The sequence below is a fragment of the Aethina tumida genome, chromosome 2 (genome assembly GCF_024364675.1).
Source record: "Aethina tumida isolate Nest 87 chromosome 2, icAetTumi1.1, whole genome shotgun sequence".
NCBI lineage: Eukaryota > Metazoa > Arthropoda > Insecta > Coleoptera > Nitidulidae > Aethina > Aethina tumida.
Genome location: NC_065436.1, coordinates 27,553,652 through 27,570,949, shown reverse-complemented (window position 1 = coordinate 27,570,949; position 17,298 = coordinate 27,553,652). Strand labels below are relative to the sequence as shown.

The window sequence follows — 17,298 nt, the reverse complement described above, 5'->3', positions numbered from 1 at the left end:
TTGTCACAAACAGGTAAGTCCGTGATAAGTGTTAGGTAACACATAGTGACAAATTTTATACTCTTTGTACACGCAAAACTAGTTTTCTGTTTGTTATGGTGTTGTAATAATGACTGAACTGGATTAACATACTGTATCTCCGATTCTGGTCAGGCATTTTATTGTTTTTATTATTTTTCCCAAGCATCTTCTTTCGAAATAAATAAAGTGCATAATATAACAACAACAATAATAATAAACATACTTTTATATTATATTTTTTATATTCCATTTAACATTTTTATTTAAATTATTATTTGTTATGCCCAGTCAATGTTATGTCGATTATTTTTCTTTTTACTAAATTTAGTTCAAAACCTTTTTTAGGTAAATTCAAGTGTTATAACTATATAAAATTTTTAGAAAATGGAAAGTATAAATACTAGTAGTATTTAATAAGTTCTATTTTATCCATTACGTAGTCCAGATATTTCTCATTCTTCTTGGTCCATTATTTATTTTTATCATTGTCTAATTTTTACGAAATAAATGGTTTAAGACTGAAGAGGAAGTCAAAATTAAAGATGATATTTTCTTCAGTTTTAGTAATACTCAATTAAGAATAACAGTCTTATGAATTTATTTCTTCATATTAATTAAACCATGAAATCAAGTATAAAGACATTTAAAAATATCAACTATTATTCCATTGAAAAATATCGATATTTTTCCATTGGATTATTATTTATTTTCGACATTTTCCAGTTTTTTACGAATAAATGGTTTAATTCTTAAGAGAAGGTCAAAACTGAGATTGATCTTCTCTTCAGTTTCAAGAATCCAGAATTAATAATAACATTCTTCTTACGAATTTATTTGTTCATTATTTTGAGATTGATATTCTCTTTAGTTCCAAGAATCCATAATTAATAATAACATTCTTCTTACGAATTTATTTGATCATTATTATGAGATTGATATTCTCTTTAGTTTCAAGAATCCAGAATTAATAATAACATTATTCTTACGAATTTATTAGTTCATTATACATTATACTTCTCTGTTTAAATCAATAGAATAACATTCTTTTTATGAATTTATTTCTTCATATTAATTAAACCATGAATTCAAGAATAAAAAACATTCGAAAGTACAAAATAGTGACGCATTAAGAAAGCATTTTAATTCAACCTTTTTGCTTAAATTATCAACTAATAAAATACTGATCATTCTTCCTGAAACTGCCTGAATTTTAACTGAATATAAAACTGTAATAACAAAAAACTACCTGACATCAAGATTGAATAAAAAAGCCCTTATCGGCCACCTCTACTTATTTATATTTGTGGCGAGTAACACAAAAGTTTATGGCGGCAACCTTCTGTCAATAACGCAAAGCTGTAAAAATTCACCCTAAGCAATTTATTTTATTGTTATTATTGCCAAAGCGAAAGGGAAAAACGCTGAGTGGAGATAACGGTGCCAATAAAAAACCCGCGGGGATTTCAATCGGACCACTTTCATTTGCAATTACGTGTGCAATATTAAAAAAAATATATACCGATGCGTTTTGACGTGTATCGATATTTACTGCTGTGCGAAGCGGCGTTTAATGGCCACCGTGCAACCGCAACAGGGACCAACCGACCTGAAAAATTAACGTTGCACGTCAAATGACTTCTAAACACCCGAAATTATCTAACCTGATGCCCAACCAGTAGATTTTATCTTCGGAAGATTGTGCGTGGATAATGGTGATTTTGGGGGTGAAGTGTTTGTTGCCCGACAATTTGGTACGTGTTTGTTTAAGTCCGACTCTGGTACGATTTCGACAACCGGCCCGGGGGTTAATTTTAATGGCAATTTTTATGCCATATTAATCAACAAATTTCCCATAAATAACGGGCCCAGGTTAATTTGCATGAAGTGGGCCATGTCGGAAGAAGCCTTTTATAAATCAGGTTTCGGTAAACTGCACAAGTCAATTCATCAAACTTATTCGGGTAACGTCGGGGTGTTAACACCGGGACATAATAATGATAAAAGCTTTTGTAAATCATTGGAAAACGCCTAAATTGAAGGCGTGTCCAGTCTGCATGATGTATGGAGGACCGAACAACATTATAACCAAAATAGATTAGTAGCAAAATTACGGGCCCCAAAGATAAAATTAAACGCGACAGGTCTCCGGCTTCCCCGTTACGATAAAAACGGAAAATAAATGGGCTGGCGTATATCTTAATAAGTCTGTGAGGTACGAATTCCTCGAATTTTTCTAATGGACGAAAATTTTGTTCGATGTTTACAAGTTGGATTATTTGATGTTCTGTAATTCGTTGGAAACGTTGTGTGGAGCAGGTTTTCTTGGAAGCGGATATGTTTGTAAGCACAAACGTTAACCCATACGTAGCGGAATGTTGACAAATTCTCCTGAACGCTCGACAATAAATAAAACAATATTTTGTCTTGGAAACATTTATTATATGAGTGGAGTAAAAACGTGATGCTATTATACCATAGTACAAACACTAATTATGCGTCTGCAAAGCCATAATTTATCAGTGAAAACGTTACTTGTCGGGCGACACAATTTTTTCACCGGGAACCTAGACTGGCTCCAAGCAAGGGCACTGACTGGCCTTCGCAACACCAAAACAATCCCCGATTGAAGATTACTCCTACTAATTACAAAACCTTATCAGATCAACACGAGAGCTAAATTGAACCAGACGCAAAAAACTACTTCGATTCATAAAGCGATGTCGACGCATTAAAAGTCTCCAGCACGGTGCATAAAATTGCGTCTCGGTATTTATATGATTTGGTCGCCGTCTAAAGAATTCAAATGCAGTTATTTACCTCAGAAGTTTATATAAAGCGCACGGGCAATTTATTAATACGCTCAAATGAGCCCGGCAATGGGCTCCTTGGGCTGGTTTATGCCAGTGATTAAAATTATGGAAGTGATTTGTATCAATATAAGACTCCTGCTTAGGTTCACTGCAAACGGATGATTATAAATATGTCGTTTTAATTGCCGACTCTTTCCTTTAGTAGCTGGAAAAGGCTGGCGAACGAGTTAATGATGATTAATTGGATACGGTACACAAACATAAATATTAAGAGGTTTCATCATACTTAAAAACTTACTCTCTCTAGATTTTACCGAAAAAATTGATGGTTATTTCAACTACTCTTTGCTCGATGGTGTTGAGACAGAAAATCCACAATAACAACATGTCATACGCGGTTATTTATGGCGAATTTTCTTTTTAAAAAATCTACCTGAAACAACCAATCTTAGTACGTCTCATTCCTAGTTAAAGGCGGCTTCGTAAAGATGCTGGAGAACTAAATTTAGACTAGCGGCCTTATAGGGAAGGACGCGGTTCTGGTTGTTTCCTTTTTCAAGACGTATCAGAGACTTATTAGCGAGGACGGCATTCTAACAACCTGCGGAGTACGTCATTACGACTCAGTGACTCATCGCCGTTTCCATCTGAAACGAAAAGGTAAGACGAGATTCTTCCTTGTTGGATTTTACTACAGGAGTCCAAAATTGTTTTTCCCTTTTGGGTGTTGCCATTACTTGAGAACAATAAACAATTATTTGGAAATGCAAATTTGTTTGCCACATATGCATATGACGGTAAACATCTTATGTAATGTCATAAATAAATTACTCTCTAGACATAAAATATTTCATAATATACACATAATACAGAAAAATGTTAATAGTTAACATGAAAGTAAGATTATTTATAAATTGCAACTGCAGTCCTTGAATAGTGAACTGCTAAAGGACTATTTGTGATAAAATATTTTTTGTAACAATTCACTTTTATATTTAAATTAATATTTCATGCAATTCAAGGAAATATTCTGTAACAAATTAGACAATTTGCACAGGCCGTTAAAATATATATTGTCATAAAATTAATAAATAAAATATCTTTTATGGCCAATAATTAGCTCTTAAAAAAACTAAGTGAACAAATCGTATGTTAAAAGAATATTATGTGATTGAAATGAAAAAGATACAGCCTGAGAGAATGAAAGTGATCATGGGTGTTAAAAAAATGTCATTCAATTCTTTCACCACCCACAACCCCACGTTCCTATTCGAATTGTAGGCGTAAATAAATTCCGGACCTATTAATGAAACAGACGATATCAAAACGCGCTATTGATTTTTTGCCTTTAACCTTTCCACAGTCGGAGCCGCAAGGTTTCTTTTTAACATTTGCGACCCAAAACAGATGGTGGCAAAACGTGACCAAATGGAATTCACAATGACACAAAAGGCATTTGTTGTTGATGCGTTTACGGTCAATAAAGTTTTCACAAATGATTTTATAGTTTTATAATGGGGCGCCCGGCTCGGTATTCGTGAACGTCGGGTTGTGACACTCATTAGAATTTGTAATCAACCGAAACTAGGTTGAAAACTGGCGTCCGAATTTGAGCGCAATGTCAATCGGTTTCCAATAAACACGAATAGTTGTGCGCGAAATCGCCGACGACCTGATGAAACTCACCTGGGATGGTGGAAGATCTGACGGCTGGGGCATAGCTGATTATTAATTAATACGGGGGCGCACGAGATACATCTAAACACCGAAGGGAATTCATGAAAAAAACATAAACACACACACAAACTGAATCACCGTCATCGTGCACCCTATACCACTGTCTAAAACAAACTGGAAGGCAGACTATATGATTCATGCGCTCATGCCCGCGCGGCATTCACAATCCAACTCGCTCTTCGTTTCGACAAACGTCCAAACGGTGTTTGGTGGGAGGACGCGTTCTGTGGTCCGCTGCTCGGATCGTTTGGTCCGCTGTGCTCGCCCCACCACATGGTAAATGGTCCAGTGACAGCATCTTTTCTCGGTATTCAAATCGGCTGGAAATTAAGTGGGTTAGGATTTTTGCGGAAAATTCGATTTTGTCGAAGGCGTTAGCTGGTAACGTGTGGACGGCGCAGGCGGATAAACAAATTGGTGCTGGTCGTAATCCGATTTGGTTGTGACACCTCTAATGACTAACCGGATGTACGATTTTTGTTTAACGGGAATACCCAAAAAACTAATTAAATCGGAAAATCGCAGTCTTTCCAGAAATTTTAAATTGGTATACTAAGAATAGTCAAAAACTAAACAAGGAACAGTGTTCTATAAATAAAGTAAAATTAAAATGTGAATTATTAGGTGATTCTGGTAATAATTGACAATTTTTTAATTTTGGATACATCCAATAGTAATTTAGTAAAATACAAAAATTATGGGACACCCCCATAAAATTTGTATTTTATGTCCCATTGTGACATTTTTTTTTCAATTGTAAAGCATGAAAAATATGTACTAATAGACAAAAAGTTTTTGCCTCAAAACCAAACCTACAAGGTTATTTTTACTCACGAAAATTGAAGAAATCATACTAAATAATTTTTTATTGAAAATCTAACTACACTGTTGGATTAAGCAGTTTATTTCATAAAAGATTATGCATACTTCTGTGAAAATATTAAAAAAAAATATTTTATAAAAAGAATATGAATCTAATTATCAAAAATAGCATAAATTATTTTTCACTAGTACTAATATTTTTAATATCCACATTTTATTTACTTCCACTAATCCACCGTTTATATATTTATCTATACATTTATTATATTTTTATCGTAAGATCTTGGGTTTCTTTCTCAATTATTGTAGGGTAATTTCTACACATGATTCGTTTATTCTACCTACGAAAATTTGATGTCTAAAGGTATTAGTATAATTAACATATAATAATAGTATATTTCAATATTTTTGAAAAATAAGATAAGTTATGCTATTTTTGACAGTTTATTCTATAGACCACTTAATTAAAAAGTAATTTCATAAAAGGAATTTTTAATTTTCTATACAATTATGAATGTTAATAATTTAAAAAAAGGTATATACCCATATTAAATACTCACTTATCTCACTAATTTTCAGTCAAATAAATGAATTTTAAAATATTTTATTACATTCAAATATTTCTGAAATTATAATATTACAAATATTTTATGATTTAGTTAACCAGAAGAGATACATTTATTAAAGGAAGATTATCAACTCTGACTCAGCTTATTGCTATACAGTAGTTTTTCATGACCCCTTTTTGAAGAATGAATGAAGTTTAATTATATTTTATATTATTACAAATATATCTTAGTAAAGTTATAAATCCCAAATTATTTAATAAATCACAATTTTTAACTTTACTATATAATAATGAGAAAATTAAAAATTATGACAACAAAATGTGGTTGAATGGAACGAGTAGCTAGGCGTCTTCAGAGGTCTGCTCTGGTATCTATTTTTTTGACATGAAACTGACAATTTAGACAACTGATATTTCAGAAGTTTCGTTCTGTTTAGTGGCCATTCATGTTTGCTTAGTAATTTTTGTATTTTAAACACTGGGGACCAAATTTTATCAAGTTTTAGAATTTCTATTTTTCTATTAAAATTATTTCTGTTTCCGAATCTTAATTGTTTCTCTAACCAACTGAGGCAAGCAATGAAGTTTGAGTTTATTATTGAATTATATATTATGGTTTCCACCTAATAGTGTGTGTTCAATCACAGATTTATCCTAGTCTGCAATTTATTGTTATTTAATCCTAGTCCCCCACTGAACGTCTTTTAGTGCCCATACACAAGAAACTGAATATACAAATAAACTCATTTTTTATTCTCACATCTTTAATTATATAATTGAGATAGAGAGAAAATATATTATTTAAAAAAAACACGAAAACACTGCACAATTCTTTATTTGAGTCATATTACGTTCTTGTTCATAAAAAATAATTCTCAATTTATGCATGTATTTGCAAATCTATTTCATCACCTAATCATATTAGATTAAAAGTAAAAAGTATACATTTGCGTCGAATCCTTCTGCGTACCACTATGGGCTTGTGCTGTATCAGTTTTGGACAAATGTCATCTACATCACATTTACAATTGTTACAGTAATATGGGTGGCACAGAAAGTAGCGGTACGAAGTGAAACAGTCAAAAACTGATACAGCATTTATGTACGCGATAATACATTAGTCCTAACGTGGAAATGTTACATGAATACTGCATTTTTGAAATAGCTAATACAATTTATATAGTGCTCCTTTTGTTCCTTTCTATAGTCCTAATTTCTCTTTCGATTTCAAACCGCCGAAGATCTGCACGATTTAAGAAGTCTTGTCTATCTAAGTACCTGTAATAAAATTATATTCAATTAAAAGTTACTAATAAAAATTTTATGAAAACTTACCCATCTTTTCCTTTATTGTAATTCTGCAGTTCTTCCTCAATGTTCTCCTCCCGTTTGTACCTATCCCAGTCTAATTTAGACTTTTCCAAAGTGCTTATTTTCGCTTTCTTTCCTAGTTGACTCAATACATTACTAATACCGCTCAGTCCTCCCCTCGCGGGTGCTGGCTTTCCAACTTTAGTATCCGATTTTGTTGGTTTACTTAACAATCGTGCCTCCGCCGAATCCGCAGCAACTTCCTTTTCTACCTTAACTTCTTCACCAGCAAACTCGAAAATCTGTGTCACCTTCACCGTTTCCTTTTTGGGCTTCACCTCAGGCTCCGGCTTTTTTTCTATTGGTTTTGTGTTCGTCTTTGAATTTGACACATTGGAACTGCCCAACCTGCTACCCCTTGATTGAAAGCCGGTATCTTTCATGAAGTCCGCCCACAAATCGTCTTCTTTTTTCTTTTTATCTTCTATTGATTCTTCTTCTTTTATTGTTTCAGTTGTTTCATCTAGAAAATAAATTTTTAATTTTAATTATTTATGTTAATTTATTAAAACATAAACATGATTAATGATTTGATGCTGTTCAACAATTCAAAATTTTTTGAAATAATTTTAAGAAAATTGGATAATTAAGCTTTTTATAAATCAATAAAACTAATTGTCATTTATAAATTAAATATTTTAAAATATTACTTATTTAACTCATTATTTTAATACTTGCTCAGTAAATCAGTAAAATTCAATTTTCATTCATAAATTTAAAATTCTTGTAGTTGATTTAAATAAATATTAATTATACTGATTTCAAAAATTAAAATTATCTCTACTTAATTTTGCGTATTTTAATTAATTATTGTGAATACTACATTCAAATAATTACTTTTCAACAGCATTAAAGTACAAGAATAACGTAAAACAAAAGAAAGTTCACCTGATTGTTGAGATTCATTCTTCTGTTTCTTCCTACTTTTCGCACCCTTTTTCTTCCGCTTGACCCCCCTTTTGCCCACATCTTCAGCATCCGACAATGGATCTTCGGAATCCCCATCTGAGTCCACCTCGGAAGGAACGTCCTCCTGTTTTCCACCGGGAACATAATCTTCGTCACTTGTATCACTATCTTCTGCTAAATCTTCTATATTCATTGTAGACGATTGAAAGAGCGCGTGCACTTCTTCGAACAACTGTTAAGCGCGGTCAAATGATGAGATAAAATTAAAACGTAATGTGCGAACAGTTACCTTGAAAAATCGAAATTATTCCGGGTTTTTAATTGACCACCTTCTCTTCGACAGTGATTGTTATAAAGTAGTGCCAACATTAAAAAAATAAAGCCACCAGATAATTTGAAATGTTTGTCGAAATATTTTAAAACTAAAAGTTTTATAAAACCATGTTATGCACTTTTAAATTTGTATGGCTATGTGAAATTTGTTAAGCACTGAATTCAGACTCTGAACTTCAAAGTTAATTAGTTCAACTAATTAGTGAGTTTCGTGATAGTGTTGGCAACGATTTAGGGGGCTGATAAGATACGAAATGTCACTCTGACAGTTTATTATGTTTAAAATGAACACAAAACTTCGAATAAATCCTCGAATATGTAATATCTAGTATACAATTCCATTACACAGTAGGTAAACAATTAAATCATAATTATTTGACTTAATTAATAATATTTTGAAATTGCCCCCCCAAAAATAGCGCTCAATTTATTTTTCAGGCAATCCACTTTCAAAGATTAGAAGGTTCGCAATGGAAGAACCTAACTCGGACCATGACAGTGTAACATAAAACGGAATTATAGGAACAGTAGAAATTGTTGACAGGATTCGAAATGGACTCGGTCAGTTCAGTGCTCTGGTTACAGCCTATTGCACTGGACACATTTGCCAAGATGTGGTATCATGTTTTTTTATGGGCTTTGTTTTCATCTATTTTTGTTCACACGGTAAGTTTATGACTGTCCTAATTGATGTAGGGTGTACAAAGGTTAATGGATGTATTAAAATTAACAATAATTGATTCATGTATACTATTATCAAAGTTAAAAATTTACACTGTTCACTATTATCTTTCAAATTAACATAGTTATCTCGTGTGTTGAGTAATAATTCTAATCTATAGGTGTGGTGACTTGAAAACAACTGCATTTTAGTGCTCTACATGTCTTCTAGAAAAATATCTTTAACTTTTAATAAAAAATTGCGTTCATAGATTTAAATTCAACCACATACTATATACTTGTTGCTGTTTCTTTATTATGTATTTTATCTTCTTAATGCTACTTGATAACTTCTTACAATTGTACTATTATTTTGATGATTAATAAGTTTAGTAGAGTCTTATATAAAAAAATTAATTGTAAAAGTACTTTTCAGGCTGCTGGACTTATAGCATTTCTCACGTTGAGAAAACACAAGTTTGGCAAGTTCTTCCCTATTGGCATATTGTTGATGGGAGTTATTACACCGGCGGTGACTGGTATAGTGAGTAGCGCGGCCATAGCTTTTGTATACAGGGCGTCCAGTTTGCCCATGCATCCGTTGTACGCGCTGTTTTGGGGCTGCGGACAGACTGTGGTGACGGCGTGCATGGGTTTCACCAGGATATTGGCCACACTCTAACTTGTGCAATGGACTCACTCCAGTGTTTAAAAGATAAATTTATAACTCATATAAATGTGATGGTGCTACATGCATATAAATAGCTAGTATATTTTCTATTATTTCATATTTCATTATTTAATTGTAAATTGTTTTTATTGGTGTATATTATTATAAAATGTATAAATACACATGATTAGTTTAGAATTATTTTGTATATACTGCACTGTACAAATAGTTTAAGGAATAAACTCATGCCTAAGTCAATACATCAACAAATGCCTTTTATTTACGAAATTTAAAGTAGAAAACTATAGATTTCAAAGTTCCCACTCCAATATAGTGTTTTTGTGAAAGTCGCAGACTGTCAAAAACGTGACGGCTGTCAATGTCACACATTTGTTATGTTTATATTGCAACATGTTATAAATATTTAGACAAACGTTTACATTTAATATTCGGGCATAAATGAACCGTTAAAATGTCAGTAACGTCAGCAAGTGGAGACATAAAATCTCAACCACAACAAATAACTTACAATGACATAGCCTCGAAATTAATACAGGACAGATTGTTGTTAACTGCACTCGAATTGCATACAGAATTAGTTGAATCTGGCCGAGAACTGAAACAGCTTAAGGATTTTTTTTCAAATCCGGGCAATTTCGAGTTGCAGACTCAAGAAATACCAACTAGAATCTGTAAGTAACAAATTAGAAACAACTAACAGTAAATAAACAAACATGTCTTACAGCTAGATCAGGCAGTCAGGCAACTCTTGATAGCTTAGATTTGACCAGGTTCTCAGAATTTGGTGACAGCATAGATGAAAAAGTTGCTGTTTTAGAATTTGAGCTAAGAAAGGCCAAAGAAACGATAAATGCTCTAAGAAACAATCTCACAGTTGCCACAGGTAATTTATTCAACATAAACATTCCTAATTGATATTACATGTGTACAAATTTACAGAATCTGAAAATAGTACTCCAGACAAAGGATCATTAAGAAATCTTTTATCAGGCACGATAAAACCTCATGAACAAAGGGCCTTAAATTTCCTAATCAATGAATACCTTTTATTACATGGCTATAAATTGACATCAATTACTTTTGCTGATGAGAATCCAAACCAGGTAAGTGGGTTTGTTTATGTTTTGAACTGATAAGCATTTACTATGCTTAATTAAAAATATAGATAAGCATGCAAATTTATGTATAAATGTTTATATAATGATTGCAGGACTTTGATGATTGGGATGATGTAGGTTTAAACATTTCAAAACCACCTGAACTGTATAATTTATACAGGGAGGGTTTGAAACAAACTGGACAAAATTGTGTTTCAATACAATGTCAAACAGACAATCAGTTATATAATGAAGAAGTTAATAAAGCCAAAAAATTGGTAAGTTAATTTTAGTTGGTTTATTAAATTTTCTATTTAATTATATAACATCAATCACAAACTGATTTAATTAATTTCTCGTTTTTATCAAGGTCAAGTTTTTCAAACTTGCTAATTGTTTATTACAATTCTCTTTATTTCTTACAATGTATTGTATGCAAATATATAAAATTTATTATTGTGTTTACATCAGGAGGATGAAATGCAGAATCTTAAAGCCAAATTAAGTAACACAGAGAATGAATGCTCGAATTTGAAGACACAAAATTTAAATTTACAAAAAGAAAACGATCTCTTGTCGTCTTCGATCACCAACGAAGATTTGGCAATGATTCCGAAAAAGCCTCCAAGCAAAGGATCTATGGGTAGTGAATCTCCTGAAAGGTTTGAAATGATTGATAAAAAAAGTGACAGTATTATTATGTTAGAAGATAATATATCAAACAATAGTTTTAATACTAACGAATGGACGAATCTCTGCATTAATGAGAATAAGGACTGCGAATTTCCGAAGGATGCCAAAAACGTGGCAGATTTAAGCATGTACTGGTAAGAATTATCAGTAGTAATTGCTTTATATGTATTATTTAACACTTTATTACAGTAAGGACCCATTTTTGAAAGAAGTTTTCTCATTGAGTTATGTGAGTTTACCCCAAAAAGTCGATAATGAATCTCTCGAAAATATTCTCAATGACACAATAACAACTGACACCTTGGTTCACACACTATCAGACTCACTTCTTAAAATTATACCAAACATAATACTTAATAAACGGGAAGAAGTCATTCCCCTACTCATCAAAACTGTTCATTTAAATCCCAAAGCTTCTGAACGAGATAAATTGCTCCAGCAACTATTCAACTTGAAGAAGAAGCCTACTGCTACAGAAAGGCAAATGATACTATCAGGATTAGTCGCAATAGCAAAATGTTCAGGCCAAAGTTTGGTTGAAAATGAAATCCTTCCACAGTGTTGGCTGCAATTAACCCACAAGCATTTTGAAAGGAGAGTACTTGTAGCTGAAGCTTGTTGCTCTCTAATTCCATATGTATCTGTAAGTTATTAACAATTATTTTATTATTCATTTAACATAGTTATATTTCTTTAGAGCCCAATACGGAATTCTTTGATCCTCTCAATGTTACAACAAATGTTGGATGACAAAGAAGAAGCTGTAAGGGAAACTGTGATTAAGGCTTTGTCTTTGCTGTTTAGTTTATGTGAAGACTCAGATAAATACACTCAGTGTGAACAGTTGGCTTTGAGTACTTTGAATGACCCAAGCTCCATTATTGTGAATTTAAGCACACAAATACTCTTCCCAGTTTTAGGAAAGTGGGCTTTTAGAGAAGGTACATTTTAGACAAATTTATATATGAAACCAAATACAAAATGAATTTTTTTTAGGTCTACTAAGCTCCAGTTTATTAAAACATCTGTTACATAAGTTTAATGTTTATTTAAAAGGAACAGAATCTCCTACCAAAGTGAGCCAGTCCTCAGATAAAATTCTGAGAATTGTTAACGTTTTGGAAAACTTACTTCCATTCCTACTCATGTCCATTGCTTTGAAGGACTCAATTTTATCGAATATAGAAAAAGGGATGGCGTTAGAAATGCGTAAGGGTACAAAATTTCATTCATTTATATAATATTTAATTATTTTTGTTTAGGTCCAGATTTCGCTAAGTTATGCACCAACCTGACAAATCCTGAAGTCTTCTACAAGTCAGAAATCAACTGCGGCATGATTATATACGAGTTTGACAAATATATGGCTGATCATTCTAACGAAACTTGGAAAGAATTGGACTGGGTACTTGATATTATGTAAGTTTACAAAGGCCACTTTTTTATTATTTTTATGTTTTTTAATAATGAACTTCTGTTCAGGATTCCGGATCTCTTAAACAACCTGAGCCATATTGACATAAACCAACAGGCGCTCTTGCACAGCTTCATGAACCTAATCTCGCACATCTGCATCATCTTCGGCAAAAACTTCACCAAAGCAAAAATCCGTCCATTGCTCGACGTGCAAATCAAAAACCTGGAACAAATCATTTCCAGCTTCAATCAGTTCTGCCCCAGCCTCAACATAATCCCCGTCTATCTCGTATCAGTTCTCAGCTACTGCGACGACCACGAGGAGCTGTCCAACATCCTCAAGAAGTTCTTGTGCGCGTTACCGCTGTGCGGCACGCCCCTAGATTGTCTGGTGGTGACGGTCAGACGACTGTGCGAAGCCGATCTACAGGAAATCGTAGTGAGCAGTTTGTGGGAGGGGGTGGTGCATCAAAGACCGTTGGTCAGATCCGCGGCCGCCACCCTATTCTCGGATATTGTGGGAATGTGCGATCAAAATCTATTGAACCAGAAGGTGACGCCCGCGCTGGTAACTTTAGCTAATGATAATGATGTGTTAGTTAAAACCGCGACGATTCCAGCTTTAGGAAGTCTGATAACAGATTGCAATGTGATCGAGATACATGACAAGGCTTACATGCAGCTTCAAACCTATATGGTTGACTCCAGCCTGAAGGAAAATCACTCTCTGCTTAGGCAGCTTATTGTGACTTTGGGGAATATTGTTAACAGTTGCACTGTTAAATTCCGAAACGAAGGTTTGTAATCTGGTATTAAATGTGACTTGTTTGGTTTTTATTTTTTTATATAATTTTAGTTATAATTCCACAGCTGGTAGGATTTTCCCATTATATGCTGCAAATGACTAATCAAACTAGGAAAGTTGACATGGTGCTAGCTTTGGTAGAAGCATTTACTAATATCGTTTACAGTCCTTTGAACAAGGAAAATATTAACGCAACAGTTGTGCCAGCATTAAAGTACGTATATATTTCAACTTGTTATTACAATTTTGTAATTTCTTTTCGTTATCTTCAGATGTTTGGAAAGTGTTGTAACCGACAACCCGTCTTTGACCCCGCATCGCGAAACCGTTCTTCTTATGATCAAAGAATGTGATAACAGGGATAATAAGGTGGAATCTCCTTCCATGCAACCAGTGGAATTGGGTACTAAACTCAGCCAGAACGTTAATCAAGGAGTAGAAGAAATGCGACAACGAGTCAGTAAGATGTTTAATAAACCCACAATTCCCAAGCCAAATAATCTACCCAATCTGCAAGGTATATTTAAAAAGAAATAAGCTCTTTCGTTTGTTCGCAATGTTATATTGTGCCTTTGTAATTATTTAATCCTTACACTCAGTCCATAATTAATGCACATAGGTTGTGAGATAAACTTTTATTTTACATATATAGTATATTATTTTTGTTATACATATGGAACAAGAGATTTATGTACTTACGTGATATTTTTAATATTAATAAACTCGTTTATAGAAAACTACGTTTGTTAATTATTTACAGTTTGCTATTTCCTGATAGTACTTCCTTAACCAATTCCACAGCATATAAACTGGTTCCAGGAGCGGTTGTTACACCGTATCCTCCATGACCATAATTGTGAACTACTTTCAGTTTCCTTCCATTAACATTCTGCAACTCCTTTTCAACTCTTACAGGAGTTCTATGCGGCCTTAATCCAACCTTTTCAGCAATCAATTTCGCCCCTTTGAGGCTGGGGACCAGCTTTTCGCATCGTTCTTTAATGGAAAGACTGTCATATTTATTAACAGTTAAGTCGTAAGACTCATACTGGCGGGTACCACCAAGTGTAACTGAGTCTACACCTGGAATAACGTAAGTGTCGTAGTCACCGTAGAAGAATGTTTTAATCCAAGGAGCTGCAACCTAAACAATAAAATTAAAATGGAAATGCAACTGATGTTCCAAACCAAACCTTTAACACTTGACCTCTCATAGGTATTAGTTGATGGTCGTTACACAAAGCTTTTGATCCCAATCCTGTGCAATTAACTACAACGTCGTAGTGTCTGGGAACGTCGGCAAAAGAATTAATTTTCTTATCAATTATCCTTCCTCCTGTTGATTGGAATTTATTGGTAACCCAAGGCAAATAATACGTGCACTGAGTAACAACAGTTGTGAAGAAACATCCATACTTCCAGTTCCCTCCACAGAGTTGCAGTTCTTGTTCGGTTGTTCTTCGGTATATCGGCAGCAGTTTTTCTAAGTAATGGTTCTATAGAAAGTATAAGAGATGACTCTCAATACTTCGTCGTACTTACTCTAACGACTTGAGGATGTTCACTAGAGAATATATAGCCGGATACTTCCACAATACCTGCAGTCGGACCTTCTTGCGTCTTCCGTATGTCATCCCAGTAGTGATAAGAATCAGCAATCCATTTTCTACGGTGTATAATTATATTGATGTTATCGATTCTTCCGCCATTATTAAAACATACCTAGTCACATCTTGATTGGGTCCGATGAATCCTGTTCCCGGTCGGAAAAGTCCAGCGGCCACGGCACTAGTGGTATCCAAATAGAACTTATCGGCAAGAATTTCAACATTTGCGTTCCTGAATTTTTTCTGAAGTTCCACTGCAGTGGTCAAACCGACCACTCCGGCACCCAAAACAGCGATGTTTAAGTCACTCATGATGGTCACATACAAATAAATTATGGAATCTTATAATTGCTGATTATTTAATGTTGTTAAGTCAGTTTTATCTCAAGTGTTGACAAATTATTGGGGCGCATGTTATTATCACCAGTTGGCATAAAATAATATCTGAAATCAATTGGTTTTATTGAAATAAAATAAAAAATATTAATTTTTATGTTAATAATAATAGTCGTAATTATTCAGGAAAAAAATATTAAATTAATATTAAAATCAAGTATATCGGTAAGTATAGTAAATTTGTAAAATAAGTTGTTAAAATTTGGAAAAAAGTTTAAAGTTTGTCATTAAGAACATGCTGTTTTGCAGTTTTCTAAATAACATAGAAAACCTAAATAAGCAAATGCCATTCGTTATGACAAACAGTTGGATTTATGTCAATTAAATGTAAGATATTCTCTTCATTTGGAAATGTTCTAACTGCCTTTGGTCTTCCTCTATTTGTAATTTTGGTTTATGTGCGTGTTTTATGTAAACGTCGCACAGGGAAATGAAAGGTTAGGTAAATTTCTTCAAAGATATTTTTCCACTAGCACGTGGACGTAACATTCGCCCATAATTAATAACATGAATATATTTAGAAATTGTGTGCAATATTTTAATAGTATCGATTTTTTAAAAATACAAATATAAACATAAACACAAATATAAACATAAGTAAAACTTAAATACAATCTATTATTTCACTATATCATACTTACTTGTTTTTGTATTGTATGAAAATCACCTTAACTTTCTTCAAGGATTAAAACTGAAATAAATCAAAAACAGCTGTGATAATCAGATCTAATCACGAATACCTTTTTTTCTGAATTATTCAAGGAATATGAATTGCATAAGTTTTAAAAAAATATTCAGTAGAGTAAAAAATATGGTGAGAAAAGAGAAAAAGAGTATTGTACCCATACCAAATTTATATACGATTAAACAAAAGATTACTGAAATATAACAAAAAGACAATTTTTAAAATTTAAACTTTAGGGGGATTTATTTAATTTAGGAAAAAATTAGAAATTTTATTTATATGTAAATATGTACACAAATTTAGATCACCTATTTTAGAAATACCTTGTCTATAATAAACATTTATTTCAGTATTTAAAATGTCTTAATGCAGTTAATTATAGTAAATTTACGTGTCACGTATTGGATTAGAGGACATATTTCTGAATAGACCACTTGACGTTTATTACCAAAATAGAAGAAATCTTTGAAAAATTTTTATCGGTTTTTGAAAGCTGCTAAAAAAATCAATGAGAGCCATAAATACTTCTATTTCTTCCAGAATCGAAATTTTTGTCATTGTCTAAATATTTATTGAAAGGCGCCATCTGTTGATTAGTCATAAAAGATATTGATCTAAATGATATTTTTTTATAAGAAATAATTAAAAACAGACTATTTTGAACATTTATTATTTAT

General features: G+C 32.8%; 5 protein-coding genes across 9 annotated transcripts in view; 2 read left to right on the top strand and 3 right to left on the bottom strand.

The window, feature by feature from the left end:
* LOC109601328 (breast cancer anti-estrogen resistance protein 1) overlaps positions 1–4,751 on the bottom strand; it is a 44,310-nt gene extending 39,559 nt beyond the window's left edge. The window contains exon 1 of the mRNA XM_049963580.1: positions 4,518–4,751. Coding sequence (XP_049819537.1) covers positions 4,518–4,550 — 33 coding nt within the window. The 5' untranslated portion in view covers positions 4,551–4,751. The remainder of the gene's footprint in view (positions 1–4,517) is intronic.
* Positions 4,752–6,777: 2,026 nt separating this feature from the next.
* On the bottom strand, positions 6,778–8,634 carry LOC109604781 (craniofacial development protein 1). Its single transcript, XM_049963599.1, has 4 exons — positions 8,528–8,634; positions 8,218–8,470; positions 7,294–7,792; positions 6,778–7,236 (listed from the first exon to the last, which is right to left on the bottom strand). The coding sequence occupies exons 2-4, from the start codon at positions 8,429–8,431 to the stop codon at positions 7,134–7,136; spliced, it is 816 nt and encodes a 271-aa protein (XP_049819556.1). The 5' UTR covers positions 8,432–8,470; positions 8,528–8,634; the 3' UTR covers positions 6,778–7,133.
* A 172-nt stretch (positions 8,635–8,806) lies between these two features.
* Positions 8,807–10,097, top strand: LOC109604785 (transmembrane protein 170A). Of its 4 annotated transcripts, none has more exons than XM_020021321.2 (3): positions 8,807–8,919; positions 9,010–9,237; positions 9,668–10,097. In XM_020021321.2, exons 2-3 carry the CDS (start codon positions 9,124–9,126, stop codon positions 9,911–9,913), a joined length of 360 nt encoding a protein of 119 aa, XP_019876880.1. In that variant the 5' UTR covers positions 8,807–8,919; positions 9,010–9,123; the 3' UTR covers positions 9,914–10,097. The 4 variants fall into 4 exon arrangements, with proteins under 4 accessions (XP_019876880.1, XP_049819558.1, XP_019876878.1 ...); XM_049963601.1 differs by having other exon boundaries at positions 8,815–8,919; positions 8,991–9,237; XM_020021319.2 differs by having other exon boundaries at positions 8,815–8,923.
* Positions 10,098–10,175: 78 nt separating this feature from the next.
* LOC109604787 (RAB11-binding protein RELCH homolog) lies at positions 10,176–14,578 on the top strand. 2 transcript variants are annotated; one of them, XM_020021324.2, is made up of 12 exons: positions 10,267–10,593; positions 10,647–10,805; positions 10,862–11,025; positions 11,133–11,297; positions 11,491–11,846; positions 11,902–12,355; positions 12,410–12,653; positions 12,709–12,921; positions 12,975–13,131; positions 13,195–13,925; positions 13,985–14,147; positions 14,206–14,578. In XM_020021324.2, the coding sequence occupies exons 1-12, from the start codon at positions 10,374–10,376 to the stop codon at positions 14,468–14,470; spliced, it is 3,291 nt and encodes a 1,096-aa protein (XP_019876883.2). In that variant the 5' UTR covers positions 10,267–10,373; the 3' UTR covers positions 14,471–14,578. The 2 variants fall into 2 exon arrangements, with proteins under 2 accessions (XP_049819532.1, XP_019876883.2); XM_049963575.1 differs by lacking the exons at positions 13,985–14,147; positions 14,206–14,578 and having other exon boundaries at positions 10,176–10,593; positions 13,195–13,696; positions 13,749–13,877.
* Positions 14,554–16,981, bottom strand: LOC109604786 (D-aspartate oxidase). Its single transcript, XM_020021323.2, has 6 exons — positions 16,945–16,981; positions 16,578–16,627; positions 15,656–15,984; positions 15,476–15,599; positions 15,127–15,429; positions 14,554–15,077 (listed from the first exon to the last, which is right to left on the bottom strand). The coding sequence occupies exons 3-6, from the start codon at positions 15,850–15,852 to the stop codon at positions 14,688–14,690; spliced, it is 1,014 nt and encodes a 337-aa protein (XP_019876882.1). The 5' UTR covers positions 15,853–15,984; positions 16,578–16,627; positions 16,945–16,981; the 3' UTR covers positions 14,554–14,687.
* Between the last annotated feature and the right edge of the window lie 317 nt (positions 16,982–17,298).

Bases quoted from the DNA above. Each gene is read 5' to 3' on its own strand.
- LOC109604781 (XM_049963599.1), bottom strand. From the start codon at position 8,431: ATGAATATAGAAGATTTAGCAGAAGATAGTGATACAAGTGACGAAGAT. The intron at 7,793-8,217 runs GTGAACTTTCTT...TTTATTTTCTAG, and splicing joins GAATGAATCTCAACAATCAG to ATGAAACAACTGAAACAATA. The intron at 7,237-7,293 runs GTAAGTTTTCAT...ATTTTATTACAG, and splicing joins TACAATAAAGGAAAAGATGG to GTACTTAGATAGACAAGACT.
- LOC109604785 (XM_020021321.2), top strand. From the start codon at position 9,124: ATGGACTCGGTCAGTTCAGTGCTCTGGTTACAGCCTATTGCACTGGAC. The intron at 9,238-9,667 runs GTAAGTTTATGA...AGTACTTTTCAG, and splicing joins CATCTATTTTTGTTCACACG to GCTGCTGGACTTATAGCATT.
- LOC109604787 (XM_020021324.2), top strand. From the start codon at position 10,374: ATGTCAGTAACGTCAGCAAGTGGAGACATAAAATCTCAACCACAACAA. The intron at 10,806-10,861 runs GTAATTTATTCA...ACAAATTTACAG, and splicing joins CAATCTCACAGTTGCCACAG to AATCTGAAAATAGTACTCCA. The intron at 12,654-12,708 runs GTACATTTTAGA...AATTTTTTTTAG, and splicing joins AAAGTGGGCTTTTAGAGAAG to GTCTACTAAGCTCCAGTTTA.
- LOC109604786 (XM_020021323.2), bottom strand. From the start codon at position 15,852: ATGAGTGACTTAAACATCGCTGTTTTGGGTGCCGGAGTGGTCGGTTTG. The intron at 15,600-15,655 runs GTATGTTTTAAT...TATACACCGTAG, and splicing joins CCCAATCAAGATGTGACTAG to AAAATGGATTGCTGATTCTT. The intron at 15,430-15,475 runs GTAAGTACGACG...TACTTTCTATAG, and splicing joins AACATCCTCAAGTCGTTAGA to AACCATTACTTAGAAAAACT.